This window comes from Lithobates pipiens, unplaced genomic scaffold (assembly GCF_037356315.1).
Source record: "Lithobates pipiens isolate NorthernLeopardFrog02 unplaced genomic scaffold, aLitPip1_a1.2 Scaffold_35, whole genome shotgun sequence".
Lineage (NCBI taxonomy): Eukaryota > Metazoa > Chordata > Amphibia > Anura > Ranidae > Lithobates > Lithobates pipiens.
The window spans coordinates 10,854,767-10,882,558 of NW_027507811.1; the positions used below are offsets into that span (position 1 = coordinate 10,854,767).

The 27,792-nt window shown below is 49.2% G+C and overlaps 1 protein-coding gene across 1 annotated transcript in view; it reads right to left on the reverse strand.

The window, feature by feature from the left end:
* LOC143956085 (uncharacterized) overlaps positions 1–27,792 on the reverse strand; it is a 211,311-nt gene that overhangs the window by 67,188 nt on the left and 116,331 nt on the right. The window contains exons 6-7 of the mRNA XM_077466215.1: positions 23,089–23,236; positions 19,711–21,558 (exon numbers count right to left, since the gene is read on the reverse strand). Of these exons, the coding sequence (XP_077322341.1) occupies positions 19,711–21,558; positions 23,089–23,236 (1,996 nt within the window). The remainder of the gene's footprint in view (positions 1–19,710; positions 21,559–23,088; positions 23,237–27,792) is intronic.

Consider the following 27,792-nt stretch of genomic DNA (forward strand, 5'->3'; position numbering starts at 1 on the left):
ATTCAAAAATTTCCTGGCACTCGGAGATTTCAACCTTTGGGCAAACGAGCCTAAAGACCCCATCGCGACTGCCTGCATCAATCAACTAGAAGAACTGGGTCTACAGCAACTGATAAAGACTCCCACGCATGGGTCAGGACACACCCTGGACCTCATTTTCAAACAGAACATCGACGTCAACATACTCGACAACATAACTCTGCCATGGACGGATCACCACGCCATCAAATTCAAAATCGCTACCAACATCACCAACGCAAAACGGAAACCGGTAACAACGCACTGGACCAGATCGCATAAAAAACTGTACTCCGAAGCCTTCAAAACCACTCTGTCCAAAAAAATATCTACAATAACCTTAAACCACTCTACGGAGGAAACACTCAACTCCCTGAACAAGGCATTACTGCAATCAGCAGACTCGGTAGCACCAAAACGCAGGGCTCTCATCAGGAAGAAAAATGCTGGATGGTTTAATAGCTCCCTCTCCGTACTAAAGCAAGAACGCAGAAGAGCGGAAAGAACATGGAGAAGAAATCCCACCGAGGAAAACCTATTTAACTACAAAGGTCTGACAGAGAATTATCGGAAAGCAATCTTCAAAGCCAAAAAGGACCACTTCTCATATACAATCTCAACGGCCGCAAACCAACCACGGGAACTGTTTAAACTGGTTAATCAATCAATGAATCCGGTGTGCCTAGAACCCCCAGAAAGCGAATCCCAGGATTACTGTGACAAACTGTCGGATTTTTTCATCGATAAAGTCAAAACCATCAGGGAAACAATTTGTCAGAAGAAAACATCCAACCTCAGCCAGCAAAAACATAAAGAGGATGTCCGCACCAACATACCGCAACCGCCAAAATTTTCACTATCCCCAATTACCGTAGACACCGCAAAAAACATCATTAATAAACTGCGTGACAGTACCTCACCTATTGACATCATCCCCACAAAACTACTGAAAGAATGCTCCGACATCGTGGCTCCAACCATAACCCACCTCATAAACCGATCATTCCACGAAGGGATTGTTCCCAGCATCCTCAAACAAGGCATTGTCAAACCTCTACTCAAGAAACCAAACCTGGACCCTCAGGATCCAAACAACCGTAGGCCGATTACAAGCCTCAACACCATTTCTAAGATCATGGAGAAAGCTGTAGTACATCAGCTACAACTTCACCTGGATACTCACAAACTCCTGGACCCGCTGCAATCAGGCTTCCGCCCGGGTCATGGAACAGAAACAGCTCTCCTCAAGATTTGGGATGACGCCCTCGAAGCAGCAGATGACGGAGAGCCGTGTCTCCTCGTACTGCTAGACCTAAGTGCAGCGTTTGATACAGTAGATCACAATACTCTACTCGTCCGCCTCACAGAAGTAGCCGGAGTCCAAGACATAGATCTCCATTGGTTCGCGTCCTTCCTAGGAAATCGGTCACAGACAGTGAAACTAGGAAAATTCCTCTCCGAAACTCGGGCAGTCACCTGCGGAGTCCCTCAAGGCTCTCCATTGTCACCCGTTCTCTTCAACATTTACATTCGCCCACTCCTTCAAATCATCAGATGCTCAGATCTCTGCTTCCACTCTTACGCTGACGACACACAACTTTATTTCCGGATCAATGGAAAAAAAGATCACCAACAACAACTTGAAAACTGCCTCAAATCAATAGAGGACTGGATGACCACCAACTCCCTCCAGCTGAACCAATCAAAGACAGAGCTTCTTATCTTACACCCAAATCATAAGCCCGCAACCAAAACCTCCTGGTCTCCACCAACCGTCTTTGGTCAGACTATCTCCCCAAAGACCAAAGCGAAGAGTCTCGGGGTTATTTTAGACGCACAAATGTCAATGGATGCGCAAATAGGATCTGTAGTCAGTCGATCTCACCATCTACTGCGCATGCTTCGCAGACTCATCCCTTTTATCCCAAAGAATGACAAAGCAGTGGTAGTTGGAACAATCATTAATTCACGACTGGACTACGCAAACTCGCTTTACATAGGATTACCACAATATCAACTTGCGCGATTACAACTGATCCAAAACACGGCGGCAAGGCTGATAACAGGAAAAAAACCCTGGGAATCCATTTCTCCTTCACTGAGGAGCTTACATTGGCTAACCGTAAAAAATCGGATCACGTTCAAGACCCTTTGCCTCACCCACAAATGCGTGCATAGAGAAGCTCCGCAATACCTAATGGAGAAAATAAATCATTACACACCAAACCGCAGTCTTCGATCAGCCAACAAAAACCTCCTCCTCGTGCCCAAAGCCCGGTATAAATCCAAGGGTGATCGGAGATTCGCTGTCCAAGGGCCTCTGCTATGGAATGCTCTACCAATCAACATCCGCCTGGAAGAAAATCACCTGGCTTTTAGGAAAAAACTCAAGACCTTCCTCTTTTAGCAGATGATCAAAGCTCGCCACAGCGCCTAGAGGCGATTCAGTTCGCATTGCGCGCTATATAAGTATTTCATTCATTCATTCATTCATTTTGAGGCTACTGGGTGGGCAGGGCACTGGGGCAGGGTGTATGGGGGGATGGGATGTGCGGGTCAGCTGGGGGTGAAACGGTCTCTCATCTCAGCGATGCCGGTGGCAACTCATCCTCCTGGGGGGGTGATGACAACTTTAAGTTGCAGCCAGCACCCAGTCTGAGCCAGTCATGCCCCGGTCTCTGCCTGCCTCCAGTCCAAGGACTTGTAGTGGAAAAGTAAGTTGTTCTCCATCAGTTATTTCTTCTTCTTTCTGTGACTGTCTCTCTAACCATTTCAAGTTTCAGCCATCCAGCGCCCAAGCCCGAGCCAGTCACAGACATCCCAACCTGCAAAAAGCCTTTTTAGGGAGGTGACGCTTCACACCACAGCCTTACCAGTGCCAATTAAATGCAGCCTGATCAGTGCCAAGCAAATGCAGCCTATCAGTGCCCACCAGTTCAGCCTATTAGTGCCAACTCATCAGTGTCCACCAGCTGAGCGCCCCCGGCTCCGTCCTGCCCCCTCTCCTGGCAGAAGACAGAGCAGCCAGAGCGGCTGTACTCCATTCGGCTACTCTATCTTCTGGCCCAGCGCTTGCGGTTGTCTGGGAGCCTGCAGCCAAATGCGGGATCTTGGAATGTCTGCAGTCACGTGATGTGCGTGACCTGCCATGTGCCCCGCCTCTGAAGAGTCAGTCTCCAGGAGTTAAAGTTTTTGGCTGCTGCGTACCACTGCTCAGTTCTCTCCACTCACTCACTCTCCAGGAAATTGACTGCGGTCCGGACTACAACTCCTAGAATGCAGACAGCAGCCATTTTGTATATAAGTTAGGCAGCCTGGGGGGAATTTTCCACCCTGTCCCACGGCCCAGCCCACCGTTTGTAGCTATAACAGCTTCAACTCTTCTGGGAAGGCTGTCCATAGTGATGGACGAACTTCCGACGGGACATTTTGCGAACGTGCCCTGAGGTTCGCGGCGGACCCATTCACTTTAATGGTAGGCGAACCTTAAAAACCTCCAGATCATATTTTCAGCCATAAAATACTTACTAGCTGTGCACACATAGTCCCACAACATGGATACTGACATACCAGAAGTATTAAGTGAATCTGGGATCGACAACGACAATTTTGTCAATTTAGGAGCGCATGAAGGCCATGGAGGAGAGGCAAGGTCAGGCCAGGCTATGAAGGGGGTGCAGGAGATGATCAGTGCCACAGTCAGGGCAGCGCAGTCCTGTGCCAGTGTCCCAACCTGTGCTTGAGCCCCTGACCCCTCCCTCTGCCCCCACCTATGCAGGGCTCCACTGAGGTGGTCCGGAGGTGCCAGTCCAGTGCTGATCCTCAGGCATGGTGCTGGCACTGCCTGCTGATTGGCTTCTCCGCTGCTATCTCCCTCACTGACACCAGCACTGAGATAGAACACTGACACCAGCACCGCGATAGAGACTGAGCACTGACACCAGCACCGAGATAGAGAGCACTGACACCAGCACTAAGATAGAGAGCACTGACACCAAATCAGCACCGTGATAGAGAGCACTGACACCAGCACCGAGATAGAGAGCACTGACACCACACCTGCACCGTGATAGAGAGCACTGACACCAGCACCGAGATAGAGAGCACTGACACCACACCAGCACCGTGATAGAGAGCACTGACACCAGCACCGTGATAGAGAGCACTGACACCAGCACCGAGATAGAGAGTCTGACACCAGCACCGTGATAGAGAGCACTGACACCAGCACCGAGATAGAGAGCACTGACACCAGCACCGAGATAGAGAGCACTGACACCAGCAACTCGCTGCAGGACCCAAAATTATGACACCGCTCAACCTCTTCAAACAGGAGGATATGGGCATATAGTACGGTGTGTTTTTTTGTACACGTGAGCCAAAGGTAGAAAAAAGGTCCGTGTGCTAGATTATATAAATCGTTTAAAGAGTTATGCATATATATGGTCTACTGGTCACATGTGTTGAATTCCTCCGAGATCCATGCCTCATTCATTTTTATAAATGTGAGGTAGTCAACACTGTTGTGAGCTAGGCGAGTACGCTTATCGGTCACGATCCTCCCTGCTGCGCTGAACGTCCTTTCGGACAGAACACTGGACAAGCCAACAGTTCCTTTGCAAATTGGGCAAGCTCTGGCCAGAGGTCAAGCCTGCCCACCCAGTAGTCCAGGGGTTCATCACTTCTCAGAGCGTCCACATCGGCCGTTAACCCGATGCAGTCGGATACCTGTTGGTCTAGGCGTTCCCTGATGCTGGATCCGGATGAGACCTGTCGATGGGTCAGCTGAAAGAATGATCTCATATCAGAAGTGACCAACACATCTTCAAACCGCCCTCTTCTTGCAGGTGCTGTTGGATTGGTACCCACAACTCTTTCTCTGGGAGTGGGAATTCCTCTGCCAGCGCATGCAAAAGCAGAATGCAGCATTTCTCTAAGCAAGGCCTGGAAGTGCTCCATTCTGACAGCCCTCTGTGATGTGGTAACATTTCCGCCATTTTGTTTTTGTACCGGGGGTCTAAGTACGTTGCCACCCAGTACTGGTCCTTGACCTTTATGCTTTTTATACGGGGTCCCTGTTAAAACACTGGAGCATGAAGGCCCCCATTTGCACTAAACTGGAAGCGGTGTGGTGGCCTGGCTCCTGCTCATCTTCCAGGATAATGTCATCCTCCTTGTTCTCCTCCCCCCATCCACGGACAACAAATGGGATCCCAGAAAGGTTTAAAGCATGCTCTTCTTGCTCCTCCTCATCCGCCCCGGCACCATCCTCCTCTGTAGACTCCTGTTGTTGACTTGTCTCAGATAGAGTAGTCCCCCCTGGGAATTCATCCAGCATTGCGACTTCCTCATCTTCCTGCTCCCCCACAGCTTGATCAATGACACGACTCAATGCACGCTCCAAAAGGAAGCGTACGGTATGATGTCACTGCTGGCGCCATGGCTGTGACTGACCAGTTTGGTAATCTCATCAAATGGCCCAGAAGTCTGCATGCATCGCGCATGAGCAGCCAGTGGCGCAGTGAAAAAAAAAACAAGCTCCCCAGAACCTGTTCTGTCGCCGAGTTCGTACAGGTAGTCGTTAACGTTTCTGCTGGAGCAGCCTATCAAGCATATAGAAGTTTGAGTTCCAATGCGTCAGGCAATCACAAATAAGACGTCTGACCAGCAGATTGTTTCTACGCTGAATGTCAGCAAGGCGAGCCATGGCCGTGTAAGATTTTCCTGGCCTGCCGCAAGATGTCCTGGACCCCAGGGTATTTGACAACAAATCGCTGCACGACCAAGTTTAAGACGTGTGCCATGCATGGCACATGTGTAATTTTGCCCTGTTTCAATGCGCTGAGCAGATTGGCACCGTTGTTGCACACCACTTTACCAACTGTCAAATTGAGCGGTGTTAGCCACTGATCTGCCTGTGAACGCAAAGCTGAAAGGAGTGCAGGGCCAGTGTGGCTCTTGGCTTCCAGGCACAACAGACGCAGCACAGCATGGCAACATCTCACCTGGCAAGTCAAATAGGTTCTGGGGAGCTTGGACGGCACAGCGGAAGAGACGCTAGCAGTGGAAAAGGAGGAGTCAGCCGAGGAGGAGGGGGGATGGAGTAAGAGGCGTAGAAGAGGCAGGCCTGCATGCAATCCGTGGCGGTAAAACCAAATCTACACGGGTGCCATGGGTTACATGCTTAATGGTCGTCAGAAGGTTCACCCAGTGGGCAGTAAAAGTTATATACCTTCCCTGCCTGTGTTTGCTAGACCACGTGTCTGTGGTCAGATGTATCTTGGCACCGACACTGTGTGCCAGAGATACATTGACTTGCCGCTGAACATGGCCATATAGCTCTGGGATGCCCTTCTGTGAGAAATACTTCCTTCCTGGGACCTTCCATTGTGGTGTTCCAATGGGCACAAATTTTCGAAAGGCCTCTGAGTCCACCAGTTTATATGGCAGTAGTTGGCGGGCTATCAGTTCTGACAAGCCAGCCATCAACCGTTGGGCAAGAGGGTTATCCGGCATCATCATTTTTTTACACTCGAACATTTGGCCCACGGAAGCCTGCCTTTTTCCAGAAAAACGTGAGGACGGCTGTCAGGTCACCTAGAGCCCAGGTGACAGATGCACACCGTAGGGTTTAGGGGTGCACCGCAAGGTTGTGGACCCTACGGCTGACTGCTGCAGACGGGGGACAGATCCCACTGGGGTTAGAGCGTAAGATTCCCTGGGGCGCGGAGTCTAAGAGCCAGCAGGTGTTCACCAGAGCCTCGAGTGGTGAGGATGGACTTGGCTGCAACTGGCTCCAGGTCGCGACCCCCAGCTCACACCCACAGTAGGCAACAGGAGGATAGGGATGGTGAGGGACAAAGCCAAGGTCGGGGCCACAAGCAGACAAGAATATTCGGGTACACGCCAAAAGGTCAGGATCACAGGCAAACAGGGATAGTCAAGACACGCCAAAGTCGGTAACGGAAAACAGTAGCAGAGCACACGGCAGGAAACAGGAAGCTAACACACAAAGGTTGATCAGCAGGATAAGCTAGCAGTGCACAGGTTAATATAGAGTTGTCTGATAGGAGCTAGTGTGGAGCCATGCCAGAGGATGGATATAAAAGCAGTCAGGTGAAGCTCGGCTGGTCTCTAGAAATGAACACATGCAAACAGGTAAACAGACGAACTCTATTGCATAACCATGACACTACCCCCCCTCTTACGAGGCCTCCCCCTTCCCCGCCTGGGACCAGGTTTAGAGGGGAACTTCAAATGAAACTTCCTCAACAGATGAGGTGCAAAGACCTCGGAAGCCGAAATCCATGACCTCTCCTCAGGACCAAAACCTTTCCAGTGCACGAGGTACTGGAGAATGCCTCTACAGAGTCGGGAATCCAAAATTTGGCTAACCTCGTACTCCTGATCATCCTCAGAGACCGGTGCTATGGTAGAGAGAGGACGAGAGAACTTATTGAGGACTAAAGGCTTTAGAAGGGCAACATGGAAGGAGTTAGAGATTTTGAGGCTTTTGGGAATCTGGAGCTTGAAACAAACCGGATTCAGTTTAGAAATTATGGTGTATGGACCAATGAATCTTGGGGCAAATTTGAGGGAAGGAACCCGGAGTTTGATGTTCCTGGTGGAGAGCCAGACTTTGTCTCCTGGCTGAAGAGAAGGTGGCTTACGCCTGCGACGGTCAGCAAAACTCTTGAATTTGTTGGCAGCTTTCTGGAGGGAATCGTGAACGTCAGCCCACATGGAATTGAATGATTCCTGAACAGTAGCCAAAGCTGGAATGTCAGAAGAACAAGTCATAGGAAGAGGAAGCTGAGGATGTCTTCCATAAACAATGACAAAGGGTGTTTTCTGAGAACTGACGTTAACATGATTATTGTGGGAGAACTCAGCCCACGGTAATAGTGATGCCCAATCATCATGATGGGCAGAGACCAAGGTACGGAGAAAGACCTCCAACTCCTGATTAACTCTCTCAGTCTGGCCATTGGATTGGGGATGATAAGAAGAGGTAAAATCCAAGGTAATGTCGAGGGATTTGCAAAAGGCTTTCCAAAAACGAGAAGTAAATTGCACACCCCTGTCCGAAACGACATGAGAAGGAACACCATGAAGGCGGAAAATCTCTCGTACAAAAATGGGAACCAAGGCAGGGGCAGAAGGGAGACCAGGAAGAGGAACAAAATGAGCCATCTTGGAGAACCGATCGATTACTACCCAAATGGCCGTATTATTCTCCGATAGTGGAAGATCAGTGATAAAATCCATGGCGATATGAGACCAGGGCTCCTTAGGAATGGGCAAGGGCATGAGAAGACCAGCAGGGGCTTGAGTGGAAGATTTAGACTGAGCACAAACGTGACAAGCCTTAACATAGTCTTTAACATCCGAGCGGAGATTAGGCCACCAGTAGTGACGACTGATAAGCAGGAAGGATCGGAGGAACCCAGCATGACCTGCCACCTTGGAATCATGTCCCCAACGAAGGATCTTAGTTCTTAGCTCCGTGGGAACAAAGGTCTTACCAGGAGGAATTTTTGATTCCAGGGTGGTAGAATGGGCAACAATGCAAGAGGTAGGAATGATCGGCTCAGGATCAGGGTTGGACTCCTCGTCCAAAGTGTCAAATGACCTAGAGAGCGCATCAGCTCGACCGTTGCAGGAACCAGGTTTGTACCTAATCGTGAATTTAAAACGAGAAAAGAAGAGACTCCACCTGGCCTGTCTGGGGTTTAGCATTCTGTAGGTACTGTAGATTCTTATGATCAGTAAAGATCGTTATGGAGTGAGGGGAACCTTCCAAGAGATGACGCCACTCCTCCAACGCCAATTTAATTGCGAGAAGTTCCCGATCACCAATGGCATAATTTCTCTCTGCCTGAGAATTTTTTTTGGAGAAGAACACACATGGTTGACGTTTCTTCTCAAAGTCCTGAATAGTGATGGACGAACGTTTCGCCCGGCGGTCGTTTCGCGGCGAATTTCCGACATTCGCGGTCCGCACGTTCGAACGCCTTTTTCCGTCGTTCGCCGCGGCGGACTTACGTGTTTAATGTATACAAGAACTTTAACCTTTGGTGACACGTTTATCATGTGATACAGGACAGCCAATTGAGACATGACAGCACATGGACACTTGGACATTCCCCCTAACCTATAAATACACCCGATCCGGTGGCCATTTTACATTCTTTCTTCTGTTACGATAGGGACAGGTTCCTGTGTGGAGTAGGGAGAGATAAACCACTAGCTATTTGGTACACAAAAGTTCTTTTCAGGACTGGTATAGGTGTTAGGTGTATATAGGTTTGCTGTGCTGCTGATTCTTGCAGCAGCCTGAGTGTCTTTTGTTAGTTTAGAGAAAGGGAAAGGACGGTGTATGCTACAGGGACAGCCAGATTAGTCTTTCATCATCATCATCATCATCATCATCATTAGCTGTTACTATCAAGGTCCACAAAAGAGCTGTTCCAGTAACCACTAATCGTTCTCTTTTTTTGCCAATTTGTATAGGGACAGGAAGGAAGCAGTGTTGTCAGGCAGTGAGGGTAATTTTAAAGACTTGCTGTTATTATTAGTTCCACAAAGGTTCTTTTCAGGACTGGTATCAGTGGTACAGTAATAGGCTTGTACATGTATAATATTCTTTCTTCCAAATATAGAAAGGATATTATACTTGACTGCTGCCCTTCTGCTGCAGTCTGCTAAACATTCACAACTCACTTGTTCCACAAAAGTTCTTATAAGGACTGGTAACTTGGTATAGGGTGCTACGGTACATAGGCTTGAGTGCGGTACAGTCTGCTGTTCTGTAAGGACCGCTATCGGTCCACAATAGATAGGGTTGACGTGCACCACTGCTGACCGCTGCCCTATACTGCAGCAGTCCTTCAGCGGTATAGGGACTGACGTACAGTCTGCTAATCACTAACACACAACCTGCTTGTTCCACAAAAGTTCTTATAAGGACTGGTAACTTGGTATAGGGTGCTACGGTACATAGGCTTGAGTGCGGTACAGTCTGCTGTTCTGTAAGGACCGCTATCGGTCCACAATAGATAGGGTTGACGTGCACCACTGCTGACCGCTGCCCTATACTGCAGCAGTCCTTCAGCGGTATAGGGACTGACGTACAGTCTGCTAAACACTAATACACAACCTGCTTGGTCCACAAAAGTTCTTATAAGGACTGGTAACTTGGTATAGGGTGCTACGGTACATAGGCTTGAGTGCGGTACAGTCTGCTGTTCTGTAAGGACCGCTATCGGTCCACAATAGATAGGGTTGACGTGCACCACTGCTGACCGCTGCCCTATACTGCAGCAGTCCTTCAGCGGTATAGGGACTGACGTACAGTCTGCTAAACACTAATACACAACCTGCTTGGTCCACAAAAGTTCTTATAAGGACTGGTAACTTGGTATAGGGTGCTACGGTACATAGGCTTGAGTGCGGTACAGTCTGCTGTTCTGTAAGGACCGCTATCGGTCCACAATAGATAGGGTTGACGTGCACCACTGCTGACCGCTGCCCTATACTGCAGCAGTCCTTCAGCGGTATAGGGACTGACGTACAGTCTGCTAAACACTAATACACAACCTGCTTGGTCCACAAAAGTTCTTATAAGGACTGGTAACTTGGTATAGGGTGCTACGGTACATAGGCTTGAGTGCGGTACAGTCTGCTGTTCTGTAAGGACCGCTATCGGTCCACAATAGATAGGGTTGACGTGCACCACTGCTGACCGCTGCCCTATACTGCAGCAGTCCTTCAGCGGTATAGGGACTGACGTACAGTCTGCTAAACACTAATACACAACCTGCTTGGTCCACAAAAGTTCTTATAAGGACTGGTAACTTGGTATAGGGTGCTACGGTACATAGGCTTGAGTGCGGTACAGTCTGCTGTTCTGTAAGGACCGCTATCGGTCCACAATAGATAGGGTTGACGTGCACCACTGCTGACCGCTGCCCTATACTGCAGCAGTCCTTCAGCGGTATAGGGACTGACGTACAGTCTGCTAAACACTAATACACAACCTGCTTGGTCCACAAAAGTTCTTATAAGGACTGGTAACTTGGTATAGGGTGCTACGGTACATAGGCTTGAGTGCGGTACAGTCTGCTGTTCTGTAAGGACCGCTATCGGTCCACAATAGATAGGGTTGACGTGTACCACTGCTGACCGCTGCCCTATACTGCAGCAGTCCTTCAGCGGTATAGGGACTGACGTACAGTCTGCTAAACACTAATACACAACCTGCTTGGTCCACAAAAGTTCTTATAAGGACTGGTAACTTGGTATAGGGTGCTACGGTACATAGGCTTGAGTGCGGTACAGTCTGCTGTTCTGTAAGGACCGCTATCGGTCCACAATAGATAGGGTTGACGTGCACCACTGCTGACCGCTGCCCTATACTGCAGCAGTCCTTCAGCGGTATAGGGACTGACGTACAGTCTGCTAAACACTAATACACAACCTGCTTGGTCCACAAAAGTTCTTATAAGGACTGGTAACTTGGTATAGGGTGCTACGGTACATAGGCTTGAGTGCGGTACAGTCTGCTGTTCTGTAAGGACCGCTATCGGTCCACAATAGATAGGGTTGACGTGCACCACTGCTGACCGCTGCCCTATACTGCAGCAGTCCTTCAGCGGTATAGGGACTGACGTACAGTCTGCTAAACACTAATACACAACCTGCTTGGTCCACAAAAGTTCTTATAAGGACTGGTAACTTGGTATAGGGTGCTACGGTACATAGGCTTGAGTGCGGTACAGTCTGCTGTTCTGTAAGGACCGCTATAGGTCCACAATAGATAGGGTTGACGTGCACCACTGCTGACCGCTGCCCTATACTGCAGCAGTCCTTCAGCGGTATAGGGACTGACGTACAGTCTGCTCACTTCCTTGACCCAAAAAAGCACACCGTACTATATGCCCCTACCCTCCTCTTTGAAGAGGTTGAGCGGTGTCATATTTCTACTGGGGCTGCTTATGATATCCCTGTGCTGTGCTGACTTCCTCCTGGGGGTTCTTATTATGAGGGGATCACACCATCCCTGTGCTGTGCTGACTTCCTCCTGGGGCTGCTTACGGTGCTGCTGTCAGTGCTGTATGTCACGGTGCTGCTGTCAGCGCTGTATGTCACGGTGCTGCTGTCAGCGCTGTATGTCACGGTGCTGCTGTCAGCGCTGTATGTCACGGTGCTGCTGTCAGCGCTGTATGTCACGGTGCTGCTGTCAGCGCTGTATGTCACGGTGCTGCTGTCAGTGCTCTGTATTACGGTGCTGCTGTCAGATGCCTCTATCACGGTGCATGTGTCATTCCGGTATGTCACGCTGCTGGTGATCATCTCCTGCACCCTCTTCTTTGCCTACCCTGGTCCCTGACCTTCCCTCTCCTCCATTGCCTTCATTAGCTCCATAGTCCTGAATTGTTAGAACAATTTCCCAAATAAAATAAAAATGCTTGTAGTTATCGATCCCAAATTCACCTCATACATGTATTATGTCATTGTCCAGATGGTGGGACTACGTTTTACCCCCTAATAATTACCACGTGGCCGCAAATTCGACATGAAGGTTTGCAAAGTTCGCCTCCCATTGAAGTCAATGGGGCCCGCGGCGAACGTTCGGTTTCGCGAACGTTTGGGTCCGTTCGCATTTCGCTTTCGCGAAACGTCCCGTCGGAAGTTCGTCCATCACTAGTCCTGAAGAAGCACAGCTCCCACCCCCATCGAAGAAGCGTCTACTTCAATAAAAAATGGGTCCTCAGGATTTGGTCTCCTCAAGAGGGGTCCAGAGACAAAGGCCTGTTTAATATCATGAAACGCAGAGACAGCCTCGGAAGGCCAGTCTTTGGCATTCGCACCCTTCTTGGTCAAAGCAATAATAGGCACAGCAATGGAAGAGTAATTCATTATGAACTGCCTATAATAATTTGTGAAGCCAAGAAAGCGCTGTGTGGCCTTGAGGCTAGCGGGGAGGGGCCAGTTGGTAATGGCTGAGACCTTTCCGGGATCCATGCGAAGACCCGCACTAGAAACAAAACATCCCAGAAACAGGACCTCGGAACATTCAAAGGAACATTTCTCCATCTTGGCATAGAGATTGTTCTCTCTAAGGCGCTGAAGTACGGTGCGTACATGGTTTCTGTGAGCAGGCAGATTTTCGGAAAAGATGAGAATATCATCCAGATAGATGACAACAAACTGGTACAGTAGATCCCTGAATATTTCATTGACAAAGTTCTGGAACACAGCTGGAGCATTACACAAACCAAAAGGCATAACCAAGTACTCGTAATGCCCGTCCCTAGTGTTAAATGCGGTCTTCCATTCGTCACCTTCCCGTATTCGAATGAGATTTTATGCACCTCTGAGATCCAACTTAGTGAAAATGGAAGCCCCCTTCAACCTGTCAAATAGCTCAGATATTAGAGGTAAGGGGTAACGGTTTTTAATAGTCACAGCGTTTAAACCTCTATAGTCGATGCAGGGTCTGAGGGTACCATCCTTTTTGGCAATGAAAAAGAACCCTGCTCCTGCAGGCGATGAGGATTTCCGGATGAAACCTCTCTCCAGATTCTCAGCGACATACTCAGACATGGCCTGGGTCTCTGGAATGGACAAAGGGTAGGTACGACCCCTGGGCAGGGTTGCTCCAGGGACAAGGTCAATAGCACAGTCAAAAGATCTGTGAGGAGGAAGCACCTCAGCAGACTTCTTGCAGAACACATCCCGGAAATCGCTGTATGCCGCGGGAAGATCGGACGATACAGATGTGGTGGCAATGGGAAGTTTCCTCTTGGGGGTCACCTTGGGAAGACAAGACGAGAAACACGAAGGACCCCAGGCCAGGATCTGCCCAGATACCCAGTCCACATGTGGCGAGTGGAGCTGTAGCCAAGGAAGGCCCAATACAATGGGGGTAGAGGCCTTGGGTAGGATGAGGAAGGAGATCCACTCCTGGTGGAGCATCCCTACCGACATCCTAATAGGTAGAGTCTGGAAACGGATAGGGCCCCCTGGGAGCATAGTGCCATCAATTGCCGAGACTACTAGTGGAGTAGCGAGGGGAGAAAGGGTAAGCTTCATAGAAGAAGCAGTTCTCCAGTCCATAAAATTGCCGGCAGCCCCGGAGTCCAGATATGCTAGGACCGATTGGGAAGAAGTGCCTACATGGAGGAACACCGGAAGAAGGAGACGAGAAGGTGATGTTTCTGGGTCCAATACTCCACCTTCCAAATGTATTAGACCCGAGCGTTTCCCGGACGGAGCGAGCAGGAGTCACGAAAATTACCCTTGCCCCCACAATAAAGACACAAGCCCAGAGTTCTGCGTCTAGCACGTTCTTCGGGGGTTAGTCTGGTCCGGCCCAGCTGCATGGGTTCCTCAGCAGACAGAGGATGCTCCACAGGGCGACGGGGAAAAAGCTCAGGCTGACTAGAACCTGGGGGGTGCTGGCGTCTTTTTTCTAAGGACCTCTCCTGGAAACTAATGTCAATCTGATTACATAAGGAAATGACATCGTCCAGACCGGCGGGGATAGCTCTTCCTGCTAATTCGTCCTTCTCTCGGTCAGAGAGGCCATGTAAAAAGGTTGCGACCAGGGCCTCATTGTTCCAGCTCAATTCCGCCGTAAGGATACGGAACTGAAGTGCATATTGGCCCACTGAACAAGATTCTTGGCGAAGACGTAAAAGGGCACTAGCGGCAGAAGAAACCCGAGCTGGTTCCTCGAAGATGTTACGAAAGAGCTTCAAGAAGTTGGACAGGCTGGAAACCACGGGATCATTTTTCTCCCACAGGGGAGCAGCCCAGGCTAAAGCTTCACCGGAGAGGAGGGAAATGATATAGGCTACCTTTGCCCGATCGGACAGAAAGTTTTGAGGCTGGAGCTCAAAATGAATGGTGCATTGGCTGAGGAAGCCCCTGCAGGCCTTGGAGTGCCCAGAGAAACGGGACGGAGCTGGCAGTAATAATGAATGCGTGGATGCGACTGGTGCGATAGGTGCAGTCGCAGACTGTACTTGAGGCTGCAGGTTCGGGGTTCCCAAGGAAGCCTGTAGCTGCTAAAAGCGGAAAACCAGATCCTGAAGGAATTGCATCACCTGCGTCTGATTAGATTCCTGGGTCTCGAGTCTCTGCACTATGCCCTGCAATGGATCGACTGCAGGGACCGGCACGTCAGCCGGGTCCATGGCTGATCAAACTGTTAGGTCACCTAGAGCCCAGGTGACAGATGCACACCGTAGGGTTTAGGGGTGCACCGCAAGGTTGTGGACCCTACGGCTGACTGCTGCAGACGGGGGACAGATCCCACTGGGGTTAGAGCGTAAGATTCCCTGGGGCGCGGAGTCTAAGAGCCAGCAGGTGTTCACCAGAGCCTCGAGTGGTGAGGATGGACTTGGCTGCAACTGGCTCCAGGTTGCGACCCCCAGCTCACACCCACAGTAGGCAACAGGAGGATAGGGATGGTGAGGGACAAAGCCAAGGTCGGGGCCACAAGCAGACAAGAATAGTCGGGTACACGCCAAAAGGTCAGGATCATAGGCAAACAGGGATAGTCAAGACACGCCAAAGTCGGTAACGGAAAACAGTAGCAGAGCACACGGCAGGAAACAGGAAGCTAACACACAAAGGTTGATCAGCAGGATAGGCTAGCAGTGCACAGGTTAATATAGAGTTGTCTGATAGGAGCTAGAGTGGAGCCATGCCAGAGGATGGATATAAAAGCAGTCAGGTGAAGCTCGGCTGGTCTCTAGAAATGAACACATGCAAACAGGTAAGCAGACGAACTCTATTGCATAACCATAACAGCGTGATGGAAGGTGGAGTGGAGGACAATTCTGAGGAGAGAGGAGAAGAAGTAGAAGAGGTTGGACGGTGAGAGCCTGGAGTGTGGCTTTGTGGGTTCCGTTGCTCCCACTGGGTTCAGTGATGGCAGCTCATGTGCCTTCTTAAGGCGGTCGTCCCTAGGTGAGTGTTGGGCTTACCGCGACTTATGCGTTGACTGCAAAGGCTGCAGATGGCAACACTATTGTCAGCAGTGGACACATTAAAAAGAGCCCACATTGCGGAGCCATGTGCCGGCGTCCTGGGAGTGCCAGATGTGACCCTACATGGTTGATGCCTCACTCCTGATACATTAGCAGTCTGGTTTGTCCCTCCTGTGCAATGTAAGTTCCGCCTGCTTCTCCTCCCTATCTGCTGGTCCATATCTCTCTCTGAACTCCCCTCCTCTTCCTCTCTTGTGGGCACCCACGTGACATCCCTAGACACATCATCATCGACGTCAACTTCCCCACCGCTATAATTAGATATCTCGGAGTAGGCAGCAACAGCAGGGACCAAGCTCCTTGGGCTGGTCTGGGTACTGTCGTCAGACTGCTGGGTGGTGGTTGTTGCTACCTCCTCTTCCTGATCCAATGCCAAGAATGGCTGCGCATCGGAAATGTCTTGTGATGGATCGGAAAATAATTCCTGTGACTCAAGCAGAGGGTATATGGTGGTGTTGTTGGTGGTAGTGTCTTTGGGGGTGCACACAGCAGAGAGTAAACAGGGTGCAGATCGAGAGGATGAGGAGGGTGCAGAAGAGTAAGGCTGAGTGAGCCACTCAACCAAGTCTGGTGCGTCCTTTGACATAATTGAACACACCTTCTGCAATTTGCCACTTTGGCTCAAGCCTGTTGCTCCTGTCCTACCCCTACCACCCCTGCAGAAGGGCCTGCCTCTTCCTCTGCCTGTCATTTTTTAAATGACCCTGTGACAAAAGAAGAGAAGTGCAGTATATGTGGAAGAAGGTATATAATACGCCGCTTCAATCTGTCGTTTTGGGGGCCACTGGTCTATCACACCAGTTATAATACTTTTTTCTAATTGCGTTTGTCACTCTTTGTAGTATTGCTGCAGAACCGCTCAGCAGTCACAATGCTGCACAGTAGAAATGCACTATACTATGCTTTCTATATTTGAAAGTATTTTATACGTGTATTACACCCCTATATACTGCACACCAAATAGTACCAATATACCAGTCCTTAAAAGGACGCTTGTGGACCTAATAGCTAACTAATGAATTACAGATTGTCCCTGCTCCAAACAGCAAACTCTATCCCTACACTGAGAAAAGACAGCTGCAGAATCGGTTAGCACTGCAGTGCACTATAATATGCTTTCTATATTTGAAAGAAAGTATATTATAAGTGTATTACAACCCTATATACTGTACACCTATACCAGTCCTTAAAAGGACTTTTTTGGACCTAATAGTAATAGCTGGTGGATGTGTCATGGGTCAAAGTTCTTCACAATGTAAACAAATATGTCCACCGCGAACGGCGCCATAAGTCCGCTGTTTTGGCGAACGAGCAAAGTTTGCCACGAACCGACCGCCGGGCGAACCGCAACGCCATCTCTAGCTGTCCACAAGGTTTAGGAGTGTGTCTATGTTTGACCATTCTTCCAGAAGCACATGTAGCGCTGACACATTTTCGCCTAATAATGTGATCTGTGCGGAGGCCTTCCGTTAGAAGGGCCCTACCGCCATCACATATAGCAACCTCGACAGCTTGTGTGAGTGAACCGACGTGCAGGAAACACGGTGACCGGATTGGAGAAATCCAGAGACACTCGTTTGAGCATCGGAGGATCGGGTTCACCCAGCATAGCGGAACGGTGTGACGGAGCCATCTGACAGAGAAGCAAACTGCAGTCACCGGACCAGAGCTACTACACGGAGTTCCGATCCAGTTGGTGAGCGGGTCAAAACCCACAGTTCGTTAACTTTCACACGCAGATAGACTCATACACAGGCCTCACTGGGATCATTAGTTCCATGGAGGTGGGGCCGAGTAACTGACACTAAGCAGGTCTGAGGCCTATCTACTCTGGCGTTTCCAAGTTTTGTAACATAGTTGCCAAAGTTGCACCAGGAGCACCTTTACCTCAACTTAACTTACTTTACCCTCTGGATTACAAAGAGTTACTTTAGCTAGCGAAGACAAGAAGATCAAAGACTAACTACTTTAAGTGAGATCTCACGCATAGCTTTAAAAGTAGAGGGAGCTCCCAGCAAAATATATATATATATATTGTTTGTAATTGTCTGTGTTAAAATTCGTTGTACTGTTGTCCTATGTTGGGATGACAGCACAACTACTGTAATCACCCTTTGAAACATATTTACAGTAAAATACATTTGGTTAAGTATGCAGTTGTGTGGAGTGTTGTTTTCTCCCAGCAGGTGGAGCCAGTGAAACCTGAGGTTACCACACAGGTATATTGCATCACATTATATTGTACTGTATTGTATTGCACCACAGCTGTGTCAAGGGGACTGAGTCAATTCAGGGGGGCTTATTAGCAGAGTGCAGGCCGAATCAAAATTCAGCTGCTCCTTCGGGGGTTAGTGCTGCACACATTTGTGAGGTCAGGCAATGATGTTGGACGAGAAGGCCTGGCAAACTCAATATTGAACCCTACAGACTAAGACTGGGATGCCATTAAAGTTCATGTGCGTGTAAAGGCAGGTAACCCAATACTTTTGGTAATATAGTGTATGTTGTATTGCTGCAATCATCAGGAGCAGGGGAATTTATTTGGGGTTGTTATTTGGTGGAAGGTTATGGTTGAAACGAGAAATATACAGCTACAAGTGTTTTTTTTTTCTTTACTATTTTGGGCCAGTTCTCCTTTGATAATAAAAATAAATAAATCAGGAGACATCAATCACCATTTACCACCAAATGAAAGCCAAATTTGTCCTGAAACAAACGCGGTATAATCCACCTGGAGGCACAAAGTAGTTGTGATGATATGTACAGATTTACTAACACATGTCAAAGTTGCAAAATTGTGCTTAGGCATTAACATTTGTTTTAAGTGTGAAGGAGATAACAAAGTGATTTCCTATGACTGTCAGCCCCATCTAGTGATCATAATAGGGTATCTCTCCTGAACTACCTAAAATTCCACATTATGGCCACTAGATGGCGCCAATGATCATAGGAAATCACTTTACACCACAAAATGTACCAATGAGAGGTAAGGACTCCATTTTTATTTTTCTCCTGCTATCAATGGCCGACACGGTACAACACTTCATCCATGTCTTTGGTGATCTCTGATCTCCTTATCAACTGTTTCTTGCATGATGAAGATCAGCCATGGAGTATATCTGAGGTGTATATCAGGGGGTGCTTCTTCCCCACCTGTCCAGCAACATTCATATACAAGAAATTTCCCGCACTCACTAATACATCTCGAGGGTTGTGTGGGACCCCCGATGTACAGGAAGACAAGACTTCAGTGAGGAACAATTCCCTCACTCAGGACAGGAATACGACTTCTCCCTCATGTGAGATCTCTGATGTTTGTAAACATTGGACTTCTGTGAAAAACATTTCCCGCACTCAGGACAGGAATACAGCTTCTCACCAGTGTGCAACCTCTGATGTCTGAGAAGAATCTACTTCGCTGGAAAACCTTTCCCATACTCAGAACATGAATACAGTTTCTCACCTGTGTGCGACATCTGATGTGTGTCAAGATATCACTTGAATGAAAAATGTTTCCTGCACTCAGGACAGGAATATGGCTTGTCACCCGTGTGCAACCTCTGATGTGTATCAAGATGCGACTTACTTGAAAAATATTTCCCTCACTCAGGACAGGAATACGGCTTCTCACCCATGTGAGATCTCTGATGTCTGTAAAGACTGGAATTCTGAGAAAAAAATTTCCCGCACTCACAGCAAGAATACGGCTTCTCACCCGTGTGCGACATCTGATGTTTGAGAAGATTTGACTTAACTGAAAAACATTTCCCGCACTCAGTACAGGAATACGGCTTTTCACCCGTGTGAGACCTCTGATGTGTGTCAAGTTCTGATTTCTGTACAAAACATTTTCCACACTCAGGACAGGAATACGGCTTCTCACCCATGTGCAACCTCTGATGTCTATTAAGATGCGACTTACTTGAAAAACATTTTACGCACTCAGAACAGGAGTACGGCTTTTCCCCCGTGTGAGATCTCTGATGTATGACAAGTTCTGATTTTTGTACAAAACTTTTCCCGCACTCAAAACAGGAATGTGGCTTCTCACCTGTATGAGATTTTTTATGCATATTAAGACTAGACTTAGAATTGAAACGCTTCCCGCACTCAGTACAGGAAAACCTCTTATCTGTTGGAAGGACGGCACCATCCCACACAGTCTGATGTTCCTCGGGATAAGAGGAATATGATGGTCCGGCACCGTCCCGCACAGTCTGAGGTTCCTTGGGATAAGAGGAATACGATGGTCCGGCACCGTCCCGCACAGTCTGAGGTTCCTCGGGATAAGAGGAATACGATGGTCCGGCACCGTCCCGCACAGTCTGAGGATCCTCAGGATAAGAGGAATACGATGGTCCGGCACCGTCCCGCACAGTCTGAGGTTCCTCGGGATAAGAGGAATACGATGGTCCGGCACCGTCCCGCACAGTCTGAGGTTCCTCAGGATAAGAGGAATACGATGGTCCGGCACCGTCCCGCACAGTCTGAGGATCCTCAGGATAAGAGGAATACGATGGTCCGGCACCGTCCCGCACAGTCTGAGGTTCCTCGGGATAAGAGGAATACGATGGTCCGGCACCGTCCCGCACAGTCTGAGGTTCCTCGGGATAAGAGGAATACGATGGTCCGGCACCGTCCCGCACAGGCTGAGGTTCCTCAGGATAAGAGGAATACGATGGTCCGGCACCGTCCCGCACAGTCTGAGGTTCCTCAGGATAAGAGGAATACGATGGTCCGGCACCGTCCCGCACAGTCTGAGGTTCCTCAGGATAAGAGGAATACGATGGTCCGGCACCGTCCCGCACAGTCTGAGGTTCCTCAGGATAAGAGGAATACGATGGTCCGGCACCGTCCCGCACAGTCTGAGGTTCCTCGGGATAAGAGGAATACGATGGTCCGGCACCGTCCCGCACAGTCTGAGGTTCCTCGGGATAAGGGGAATACGATGGTCCGGCACCGTCCCGCACAGTCTGAGGTTCCTCGGGATAAGAGGAATACGATGGTCCGGCACCGTCCCGCACAGTCTGAGGTTCCTCAGGATAAGAGGAATACGATGGTCCGGCACCGTCCCGCACAGTCTGAGGTTCCTCGGGATAAGAGGAATACGATGGTCCGGCACCGTCCCGCACAGTCTGAGGTTCCTCGGGATAAGAGGAATACGATGGTCCGGCACCGTCCCGCACAGTCTGAGGTTCCTCGGGATAAGAGGAATACGATGGTCCGGCACCGTCCCGCACAGTCTGAGGTTCCTCAGGATAAGAGGAATACGATGGTCCGGCACCGTCCCGCACAGTCTGAGGTTCCTCAGGATAAGAGGAATACGTTGGTCCATCTACACTGTGTGGTGCCGGATGGACATTTGAGGTAGTCGGGTTTTCTCCTGGACTATACTGTGTGATGTCCTCATCTTCTACTTTACAGTCTGGAGACAAAGTGAGACAATCCTCTGAGGTTTTCCTCATCTCCCGTCCATCTACTAAAATAGAAATACAAAGATTATTACTAGACATCAGCTGATTGGTTCCCCTAAACCAGGACTCCGCCCACATCAGGCAGCTTTGTCTCTGAGGATCTTACAATTCCCCCCTCAAGGTAACTAGTAAATGGGTCCTCTGATCTCCTACCAGATCATTTCTTTATTCATGGACCTTAGTCAGAGAGTGAGGAAACAACGAGAACTGTCTTCTATAGGAGTGACAGTGATGAGGGGATTATAGGACGAGTGTCCCCTCCCCCTCTATCACTCATTGCCATCTTCCCAACACAAGAAGTCCTGCACTTCCTTATTTAGTCCATGATTTAGTCATGAATAACAGCGGTGCTGAGCCCCACCAGAGGTCAGAGAGTGAGGATGGGGGGAGAACAACCAAGATGAAGACTGGACTGATCCTGAAGACCCCCATCATTGGGTTATTGACTCCTCCCCCATTATCACTTTCTGTTTAAGGGTCCAAAGTCGGAGGATGTTATCAGATTATTATCACCATGTAAAAGTCTGTCCTCCAATCACATCATCCGATATAAAATGTCCAGCTGGTAGGAAATGGGGTAACAAAAGAGAATACATATTATGTTTATATATATATAGTAGAGGGAATAGAGAAGAAGTCAGGACTATGTAATGTACAGCATATTGTAGAAGATACAACAGATAGGACTATATAGTATCAAAATGATATAATGTACAACAGTATGTAGTGCAGGGGTCAGGAGTATATAATGTACAATATAAATTATAAAGTGAAGGGTCAGGATTCATAATATTGGTCAGAAATCAGTGGAAGCTTAAAGCGGAGCTCCACCCTAAAGTGGACCTTCCGCTCATTGGAATCCTCCCCCCCTCCTGCGCCACAATTGGCGGGAGGGGGAGAGGGGTGCAGGTACCTGTACAGTACAGGTATCTGCACCCACTTCCGGCATAGCTATCTGCGGAAAGGGGCGTCGATTACGCCCCTTTCCGAAAGTCCCCCGCTGCCTGCTGGGAAACACACAGATCCCAGAGGCAGCGGGGACCATCCTAATTGCGCAGCGCGACTCGTGCATGCGCAGTAGGAAACCGGGAAATGAAGCCGAAAGGCTCCACTTCCTGATTCCCATACCCAAGATGGCGGCGGCAGAGACGATCGAGAGATCGGCTTCGGGTGCCGACATCGCGGGCGCGCTGGGCAGGTAAGTGTCCTTATTTTAAAAGTCAGCAGCTGCAGTATTTCTAGCTGCTGGCTTTTAAAAAAAAAACAAAAAACGGCGGAACTCCCGGCGGACTCCCGCTTTAAGTGTTTATTGGAGACAAGTTGCAGAGGTCCCACAGCCAGTCTAGATACATAAATTGTGTCGGCAGCACAGAGAAGGAAGATTATCGGAGAGAAATCCAGGAATACAGGACGGGGAACACAGCTCAGGAAAGTGACCAGGGGATTACAGGCTGATATCACCCAGCCCCCGCCCTACTCTGGACCAATCAGTGAGCAGTATGGGTGGAGGAATGGATTTAGTGTTAATGACCCACCTGTGCTGATCTCTGTAGGAGTGTCCTCCTCTATAAATGTCCCCGTTATTCCATCCTCCTCCATAGACTGCTGATCATCACTCACATTCCTCTCTTCTTCTTCTTCTTCTGATTTCACCTCAAATTCTATATCCATTGGATCTCCACTCTAAACCAAGAAAATGAGAGAGAAAATCATCTGTAACATAAGAGCTTTAATATTGTGACATCACATAAAAAATCCCCACATTGTCTCTGTAAGTGTATGTTCTAGATTCTCCGTCCCACCAACCTTGTAACAGTGGGGGATGGTGTGACCTTCCTGTGTGGAATCCCGGGAATACAGAGGACGGGGACATCTCTCTGGTGGGTTCCTGTTACTTGATTGCTCCATCATGATGTCCTTCAGAAAGCTCCTTCATCACACCATACTCCTCATCCTCCTCTTTATACTCTTCTTTAACAACAATATTATCATCCCCGATATTTCCACTCTGAATATATAAATAAAAATTGTTCTAGCAAACATTTTTTGTGTATAATAAATCCTATAATAAATATACCAATTTTTTAAATAAAAAAAAAAAACAAAACATTTTTTTCCTCGGTTTAGGATGATATGTATTCTTCTACATCATTTTGGTAAAAAAAAATCTATATTGATATAGATATATAGATATATTGATTGGTTTGCGCAAAATGTATAGCATCTACAAAATAGGGGATAGATTCATAGCATTTTTTAATTTTTTTATTACTAGTAATGGCGGCGATCTTAAATTTTTATCATGACTGCGACATTATGGCGGACACATCGGACAATTTTGACAGATTTCTGGGACCATTGACATTAATACAGCGATCAGTGCAATGAAAATGCATTGATTACTGTAAAAATGTCACTGTCAGTGAAGGGGTTAACACTAGGGGGCGATCAAGGGGTTAACTATGTTCCCTAATGTATGTTCTAACTGAAGGGGGGAGGGGACTGTGTAGGGGGAAGAGATCGATCGCTGTTCATACTTCGTATGAACACACGATCTGTCACTTCTCCCCTCAGAGAACAGGGAGCTCTGTTTCTACACACAGAGCTCCCGGTTCTCGCCGTGTTACGAGCGATCGTGGGAACCCGGCACTCGCAACAGCTCCAGGGGTGAGCAGCGTGCGCGCGCCACTAGGGGCGGCCTTTAGAGCCGACGTAACATGACGGCGATTCGCCTGCCCGTGCCATTCTGCCGCAGTATAACCGGCAATCGGTTAAAGGAACATATTGCTAGAATTTAACTACAAAATTAAGGAAATGTTCCAGTCCCGTAAGTGAGGGAATGTTCTGACACTGAAGGGGTTAATCTACGTTTCCACACTATATATGTGTGTATCATCATCTGCTGGAGATAAAAGATGTCACAGTGACTATGGAGGAAGAGGACGGACATGACGGGGGGGGGGGGGTTACTGGGTGTAAATAGAAAATAAGATCTTATTACCTCCTCTACTGCCAGTTCCAGTAATGTCTCCTCTACTTCCGCTGGACTGACCTCTAACCCGGAACTTCCTGTCTGTACCTGACATCACTTCCTGTCTAGGTAGAAGTGAGATCACCACCTTGTGGAGCTCAGAGGAAATGCAGTGTCTCGAAGTACGAACACGGCCTTGTGCTGTGTGTGTATGTACTGTATATCCTTATAGATGGAGTCACCTCCACTCCCACCAAGGGGGAGAGAAATATATATATATGTGTAGCGGATGACATTTGGGATCAAATGTCACACGCATTGTAAATTTAGTTTTTGAGCTCAGGACAATAAAGGTTCTGAGGGTTAATTATTATAGGTAGGCCTAGCACCAGTCTGGCCAGGCTGTGTTTGGAAGTTCTGCCTGGTCATGTGAGCGGTGAGGTGCACATGACAGGCCAGAACCAAGTCTGATTGGATGTTTTGGTATCAGCCCTCTCGGAGCCAATCAGCGGGAGTGCCGGGGAACCCTGAGGAGTCTGGGAGGGGGTACTTAAGCAGGTGTGGGTCACGTGTTTGGGGTTCCGGAGTTGTTCGTGAGACTCGTGTGGTCTGTTCTGGTTCCAGGACTGGGGTAGCCCCGTGAGGGGTTACGGGGTGTTCGACATCCCGCAACATGCTCCTGTCAGAGGCCCCTGGTAGACCCGTCTGGTCTGGGGTAGGGATACGTCCGTTCCCGAGTCTTGGAACCGGCTGGTCCGAGGTGCTGTAACTGAGGAAGGATTCAAAGTGTCCGGGTGAGCTTTCGGCTTGGAGGGACACCACAGCTCGTGGAAGTGACCGGGGGAGAACGGCCGGCAAGTGGCATCCTGAGAAGTGCCTGGTTACTGAGTTGTGAAGGACATTAACGAGTTCACACTTTTCCAGTACCTCAAAGGAAGCGGGAAACGTTCCAGGTATTGTTGGAAAAAGGTTCCTGTATACCCTCAGTTGATCAAGTTTTGTGTCCACCCTACTTACTCCCGACTCCCCTCTCACCCGCAACTTCCTGTCTGTATGTGACATCACTTCCTGTCTTCCATAGAGACTTCCTGTCTGGGTAGAAGTGAGACGGTCAAAACCTTGTAGAGCTCGGAGGAACTGCAGCCCCAAGAAACGTCTCATAGTGCGAGCACGGCCTTGTGCTGTGTGTATGTTCTCTATATCCTCATACACTTGTAGTGATGTGATAATTTCTTTGCCCATTTGCCAAGCATATAATCCAGTTATGATGTGTGTTTCTTTGCCCCTTTTCAATATGGCTGCTATGCTCTCTCTCTCTCTCACCAAGGATGAGGTAAGTGGGTGGAGAGAGAGACATACACCGGTCACACAAATGTTGGCCAACAATTACGAATGTGGAAACGTGGTGACATACAAGACGTACGACGAGCCGATAAAAAGATTCCGAGCATGCGTGAACGTTTGTGCGACGGACTTGTGTACACATGTTTGGAAAGTCCGACAACAACATTTTGTTGGTGGAAAATTTGAGAAATTGCTAGCCAACATTTGTTGGCGGAAAGTCTGAAAAATGTTTGATGGAGCATACACACAGTCAGACTTTCAGCCAATAAGCTCAAATCCATCATTTCCCATCGGAAAATCCGATCGTGTGTATGTAGCATTAGTGTGTAGCAGAAGAGGGCCTTAGGCCTGGGGGGGGAAAGTCCAGTCAAATGGCCCATTGAACCACTGACCCACAGGGCAACAGCTAGCAGGATTCACATGCCAGCTCCCAGCAGGACCCACAGGCCAGCCAAGGGCAGCAGGACCCATAGGTCATGACCAGCTCCCAGTAGGACCCACAGGCCATGGCCAGAAGAACCCACAGGCCATGGCCAGCAGGACCCACAGGCCATGGTCAGCTCCCAGCAGGGCCCACAGGCCATGGTCAGCTCCCAGCAGGGCCCACAGGCCATGGTCAGCTCCCAGCAGGACCCACAGGCCATGGTCAGCTCCCAGCAGGACCCACAGGCCAAGGCCAGCTCCCAGCAGGACCCACAGGCCATAGCTAGCAGGACCCACAGGACATAGCCAGCCTGACCCACAGGCCATGGCCAGCAGGATCAACAGGCCATGGCCAGCTCCCAGCAGCACCCACGGGCCATGGCCAGCTCACAGCAGGACCCACAGGCCATAGCCAACAGGACCAACAGGTTACTGGGTGGGCAGGGCAAATGGGGGGGTGGGATGTAGGGGTCAGCTGGGGGTGTCAGGGTCTCTCACCTCAGCGATGCTGATGGAAACTCAGCCTCCTGGGGGGGTGAGGATAACTTCAAGTTGCAGCCAGTACCCAGCCTGAGCCAGTCACGCCCCGGTCTCTGCCTGCCTCCAGTCCAAGGACGCCGGGACTTGTAGTGGAAAAGTAAGTTGCTCTCGGTCAGTTATTTCTTCTTCACTCTGTGACTGTCTCTCTAAAAACTTCAAGTTGGAGCCATCCAGCACCCAGCCTGAGCCAGTCATAGACATCCCAACCTGCAAAAACTCATTTTAAGGAGGCGAGGCTTCACACCACAGCCTTACCAGTGCCAATTAAATGCAGCCTGATCAGTGCCAATTAAATGCAGCCTATCAGTGTCCATTCGTACCACCTCATCAGTGCCTACCAGTGCAGCCCATCAGTACAGCCTATCAGTGTCAGTGTCCTTCAGTGCCACCTCATCAGTGCCTACCAATGCAGCATATCAGTCTCCATCAGTGCCACCTCATTGGTGCAGCCTTTACGTGCCCACCAGTTCAGCCTATTGTCCACCAGCGGATCGCTCCCCTGGCCAAAGACAGATGACAGAGCAGCCCGAACAGCCATATTCCATTTCTGCTGCTCTGTCTTCTGAACCAGCTGGGAGATCGCCCAGCGCTCGCGGGTGTCTGGGAGCCCGCAGCCAAATGCAGGAGACTTAGGATGTCTGCAGCCACGTGACGTGCGTGATCCGCCTCTGTCTGACCACTTCTCCTGGATAGTGGTCTCCTCCAGGACTGCTCCCCAGCCCAAGAGGATGGCGTTCGTCGTTACTGCCTTCCAGTTAACCGGTATGAAGGATTTCCCCTTCTGCAAATTTTTGGTTATCAATCAACACCTGAGACTCTGGCACATGCTCAGGGCCAGATACATTTGGTAATCCAAGGCATGGATTCCCTTGTTCCAAGCAGACAGCATACTGCTCTGTAATAGCCTTGAATGGAACAGGGCATAAGGAACGACTTTGAATGAAGCCACCATTTTCCCTAA